This window comes from Haliaeetus leucocephalus, unplaced genomic scaffold (genome assembly GCF_000737465.1).
Source record: "Haliaeetus leucocephalus isolate CR32 unplaced genomic scaffold, Haliaeetus_leucocephalus-4.0 Scaffold173, whole genome shotgun sequence".
Classification (NCBI taxonomy): domain Eukaryota; kingdom Metazoa; phylum Chordata; class Aves; order Accipitriformes; family Accipitridae; genus Haliaeetus; species Haliaeetus leucocephalus.
In genome coordinates this window covers 15,432,693-15,437,841 of record NW_010972609.1, presented here as the reverse complement: position 1 = coordinate 15,437,841, position 5,149 = coordinate 15,432,693, and the positions used below count along the sequence as shown (strand labels likewise).

Below are 5,149 nucleotides of genomic sequence, written 5' to 3'. Positions count from 1 at the left end.
GGTGTCTCTGCCGTGGGAGCACGCTCGTGGCCGTGGTTTGGGGTGACTGGGGTCTCTGTTTTCCTCACAGGCTGCACAAAGACGCACAGGGCCCGTGTGAGTAAGACCAGGATGGAAGAGTCCAATGGGGGCTTTCGCACCCAGAGAGACACCATCCTATCCAAGTTGTGCTGTGGTCACGTCACCGTAACAAACCTGTGAGTCTGGTGTGCTGTAAGGGTCAGTATGTTTGGCTGCTTATGTTGTTAAGGCTGAAACATTGCCTTAGGAGCAAAATTCTTCCTTTCTGTGTAGCTTCCCTCAGACAAGAGGTACCCTGATTCACAGCCTGTGATGAATACTTCTACTGCCATCTGAAAACAGCTCTTTTAGTCAGTGGCACGCTTCAATGTCTCTCTTGGGCTGTGGTTGTTACTTTTTGTGTGTTATAAAACTATGCAGAAGAGTGTGTAATTTTCAGATTATTGTTTCACGTTTATGGGTTACACCAAGGGCAGTGTTTTCCAAAGCAGTCATCGGATCCTTTTTGTCAAAGACAGCCAGACTTCACATGGAACACAGCAGTCAGTCTGTTGAATTCTTCAGAAGTTTCTCAATGTTTTAATGCCTTGTGAAGATCTGGCCCTAACTGTGAATATGACCTTTCTTTGAAAACAGAACTCTCTGGTATCCATGGTCTTAGTACTTAGCAGCACTTAGTACTTGCAATGCATAACTATTATTTTTATATTTTCTTAGCTGCATTTAATACTGTTCATTTAGTAATGGTTTACTGCACATGCAAATTACAGTTGGGGGGGTTTTTTGTTTAAAACCTCTCTTCTCTTCTACAGAGCAAGATTGGCAATGTGAATGTGGAGGCTGAGTAAATATAGTGGTGCCTGCCTTATTAGGCTGTGCGGTGTTCTTTTGCCAAAAATCCAGGAATATCGGCAGACTTTTATACCACCATGAGTTTGTGTCAGATTTAGAACTCGGTTCTGCAGCCTTGGATGATTCAGGGGGAAGGAATTATTTTTAAAACTACATTTCCAGTATCTTGATGGAAATGTTTGTTTTCTAGGGTGGAAGTGCTGAGATCTTTGGTGGCTTTAACTGACCCTCAGGAGGGGAAGCTGACTCAGTCTCAAGAGAAAGTGAGTGACTAACAGACTTTCCATGTCTGTTTACTGCATCGTTTCAGAAGGACCTAAAATTAGGTAGTTGAGCTTATTCTAATAATATATTAGAACTGTCTCTATAATTCACATTTTTGTGAGCTGAACAGAGGTATGTGTTTGCCAACTCTTGTTTCTGATTGCCCGGCAAGTGGTAGTGTGATCATCAACCACCTCGGTTCTGCAGGGTTCCCTTCAAGCAGGTGGCAGAGTGAATCAGGTGTTCCAGCCGTTGCTGGAAGTCAGGCTTCAAATCACACTGTCTTTTTACTGATTGAAGGGCCAGCTCTTGCAGACTCTTGATTGCACCCTCCCCTTGTTTCCATGCTCAAGCATGGCATGTGCAATTAGTTTTCTTAATCCAGTTGGATTGGTTTCTTGAGCTGGCTTGTTTTCTGATTCCAGGAATCTAATAATGACATAAGAGTTTAAACGCAAGGAAGGAGTGGAGCTTGTACTTCATGTCACTTTAAAGCAATCCTGAAACTGTAGCCCTGGTACTTTTGTGGCTTCTCTGCCACTGACCTCGAACAGGGACACTGTCCTTTATAATAGCCAGAATGTGGTGATTATTGGGATGGGAGGTAGAGTGGCTAATGCAGTAAAGGATCGTAATGGCCAAAAGAAAGTGTGAGAGATTAGAATGTGGTTTTGCGGATTTATACAGTATGATAAAGGCAGGGTGTAATTTGGAGAGGTCACTGCTGTCTCTTGGAAGATGTGTAAGACACATTTGCTCAAAAAATTTATGCTCATCTTTTAGTAATTGGACCTGCTGTAACCTTTAATGAAATTTGGTGTGCAACACTATTTTTAATTATTTCATATTCTTGTATTGAGTCTTGTGTCTTTAATTTTAATGTGCATTCATTCCTTAAGTAATGTTTTTATTTCAAGCAAAATTGCTTAGCAATCCCTGAAGTATAGCTGCCTGTTATATTGCAGTAGTAATTATTTTGCACAGCACAGAATGATAGTCTCATATTTGGTTCTCATTTCACGGTTGAATTTTTATGCTCCTTTGTATTCTAGGCACTGAACTTGGTGGGCATTTGGAAAACTGTATTTGCAGCTGTTCCTGGGCCTACGTCAAAGACCCCAGTGGAGTGACAGCTCGAAGATGGGGGATCAGGATGCAGGTGAACCCTTTCTGGGAATAGTGGCTGATGGTGCCACAGACTACGAAGGAGCTCTGCCCTCAGACACAGTGTCACTCAGCGATTCTGATTCCGATGATTTGGGGTTAGCGGATGAAGCAGAAGTTGATACAATATCTCCTGAGGAGCCATCTGCAGATGATGGGGATTACAGATCCAGGGAGACCCCCGACTCTTCAAACAGCAGTCGTAGATCTCCTGTCCAGCCATTCCATCTGAGGGGCATGAGTTCTACATTCTCTCTCCGTAGCCAGAGCATTTTTGATTGCCTGGAAGAAGCAGCCAAGTCGTCTGTGCCCTTGATGCCTGAAGATAATGTTGTTGATGGGAGGTTTAAGCGTCCATTGCCTCCAACCACAGTTTCAGGTAACATGGTTCCAGAAAGCCTGGGAAAGCAAGCCAAACCAGTGCAGGCTCCCAAAGCCTCTCCTGCAGTGCCTGACTATGTGGCACACCCAGAGCGCTGGACCAAATACAGCCTAGATGGAGTTTCAGAGGCTAGTGACAAGACTAACAGGGCAGTGGCCATGGAATTTCTAGAGGGTTTGAAGAAAAGAGGGGAGGAACAAAGCTCAGCTATCCAAGATAGCTATACCCCATACTTCAACCAGGACCCTTCTAGCTGTGGAGCTGGGAGGATTGTCTTCACCAAACCAGCAAAAAGGGGTGTTGATGGACTGAAAAAGAAAACGTCAGCAGGGGAGGATGGTAAGAAACATATGAAAATGGATCTGAAAGGAAAATCTCTTAAGAAGACTGATGACTTGAGGGAGGAAGATAAGGTAGAGCTGGGGCATTTAGACAGTGGAAGTGGAAAGGCAACAGAGGAGGAGGAGTGCATGATGGTGGGGGACCTGAACACAGAGGGTAAGCTTAGTGCAAGGTTTAGTGGTGCAGGTGAAGAGCCGTCAGCTGAAACAGTTGGATTCCATTGCAGTAAGAAGAAGAATAGGAAAAATTTCCGGCCTAAAGTAGACGATGAAGGGGAGGAGGAAGAGTCCTGAAGGATGGAGGACATTGGAGACATCCAAGGACTTGTATTGCCTTTGGGTGTGTTTGGTTTTTTCTCTGACTTTTTTTTTTCTGGTCTGGAAACCATATAATACCTTTTTGTCTAATGGTTTGCATCGTAGCCACCAAGAACATTATATATTGTTAGAAATTAAGCTACTTAAAATACTCTGCAGACTTTTGTTCGTGAAAAGTTGCACCCTAGCAGGAGGCAATAAGATATGCTTTGTTTGCTTGAGCAGCTCTCTGGGTCTTGCTCTAGAGCTGAAGTAGCCAAAGAAGAAGATGTGTTAGCTAAAAGGCTGTAAGGCTTCCTGCTAACCCCCAGGTTAGAGCTGTTCCCAAATCCTGTAGAATCCTGGAACAATGATGCTGAGCTCATTGTATAGAGATTTTTAAACAATGAAAATAAAACCAAGTCTTCCACTAGATGTGATTTCTCCTGGCCCTGTCCGAGGGAGAAAAACTTTTTTTTTTTTTAACACTTTTGGGTTTTTTAATACATCCTTTTCTCATTGCCATTGAGAGTGAAAGCACAATGGTGGCCAATCATGAATTTGGAGGGCCCAGGTGGGGGGCCAACTTTTTTTAAAGTTGGCTTAATATTTACCTTATTTAGTGTTACATGGTACACGATTTTAAAAAACGTAGTGTTTCCTGTGGAGAGGTACAACTCTGGATACATCCTGGTGAAGACGTGCTCAGGGTGGCTTTAGCAAAGTCTCACCACATTGAGTGTAGGTCAGAATTTGCTTTGGTTGTTAAATTGGGCAGCAACTTTTCCTCTTACTGGTAGGATATGATGTGATGATTCTTGGCCTGCACGTTTGTACGTCCTTTCCAAGTGGCACTGCTTCCACATGGATTCTCTGTGTGGATTTGGTGGGAATGAGGTATTTATACCAGAACTGGATACTTTTTTGTTCTTTGGGATTCAATAAACTTTCAATTGTAGCTTGATTTCTTAATCTCTTTGAACGATGCTGATTAATGCAGCTATAGGAGTTTTAACAAATACTGTTTATTTGATTTGAGAATTGTCTTGAACATCTAGAATGTTACTCTACGCTTACCATCTTGTAACTTCTCCCTCAAGTCTTATATTTTAGATTCTAAAATTCACATATTTAACATTTTCAATCATTTTACAATATATAGAGAATCACCTCATAGGATGAATCGCCTCATACAATGAATCACATTGTAATGAATGTCAAATATAGTAGTTTTTCACACAGAATGTCAATGAATTTTATAAATAAGGTTGAAAGATTAAATTCTTTGAAAGGTTATATGATTTGAAACTCAAATTAGTTCAGGTCAGTTTGGACTGACATTTTTTTGCCAGTATTCTAAATTAATGAGCCCCAATGTTAGTATTTATAACCGTGTAGTGAAAGATTACTTTTTCAGGATTTGTGATCTTTCTTGCTAGACTGTGCTTGCTCAAACTCTGAAGGATATTTGAGGAGGTTACTTCCTCTGGGGAGGTGTCAACATCTTACAAATAATTGACTGGTAGGCCCAAATCATTTGGGTCTTTGTGTTTGAACAGATGGCATCATTTGGCAGCAGAAGCAGAAAACAATGTAAAATGAGTAATATTGCTCCATCTTTGAAATTCACCTTTTAATTTTAAAAGCAGAATGTATTTTCTCATGAGTATACAGTTTGATGCACGTTAATTAATGAGTCATTGCTAAATACATCAGTTGTTCTAGTGCACATGAGTGGGACATGACAACAATTCCAAAAAGATAGATTTTTGGTTTCCAGTGGATAATTAATGTGCTGATCACAATTAAAGCAGTAGCCATTTCAGAA

General features: G+C 41.5%; 1 protein-coding gene across 4 annotated transcripts in view; it reads left to right on the top strand.

Annotated features, from left to right (window-relative positions):
* Positions 1–4,937, top strand: part of TSSC4 (tumor suppressing subtransferable candidate 4) — a 5,378-nt gene extending 441 nt beyond the window's left edge. Inside the window, exons 2-4 of one of the 4 annotated variants that reach the window (XM_010563882.1) lie at positions 71–197; positions 1,064–1,136; positions 2,190–4,937. In XM_010563882.1, the coding sequence (XP_010562184.1) occupies positions 2,278–3,318 (1,041 nt within the window). In that variant the 5' untranslated portion in view covers positions 71–197; positions 1,064–1,136; positions 2,190–2,277 and the 3' untranslated portion in view covers positions 3,319–4,937. Of the gene's footprint in view, positions 1–70; positions 220–1,063; positions 1,137–2,189 lie in introns of all 4 variants that reach the window. The other 3 variants (XM_010563883.1, XM_010563884.1, XM_010563885.1) reach the window with 3 other exon arrangements.
* The last annotated feature ends 212 nt before the right edge of the window (positions 4,938–5,149 follow it).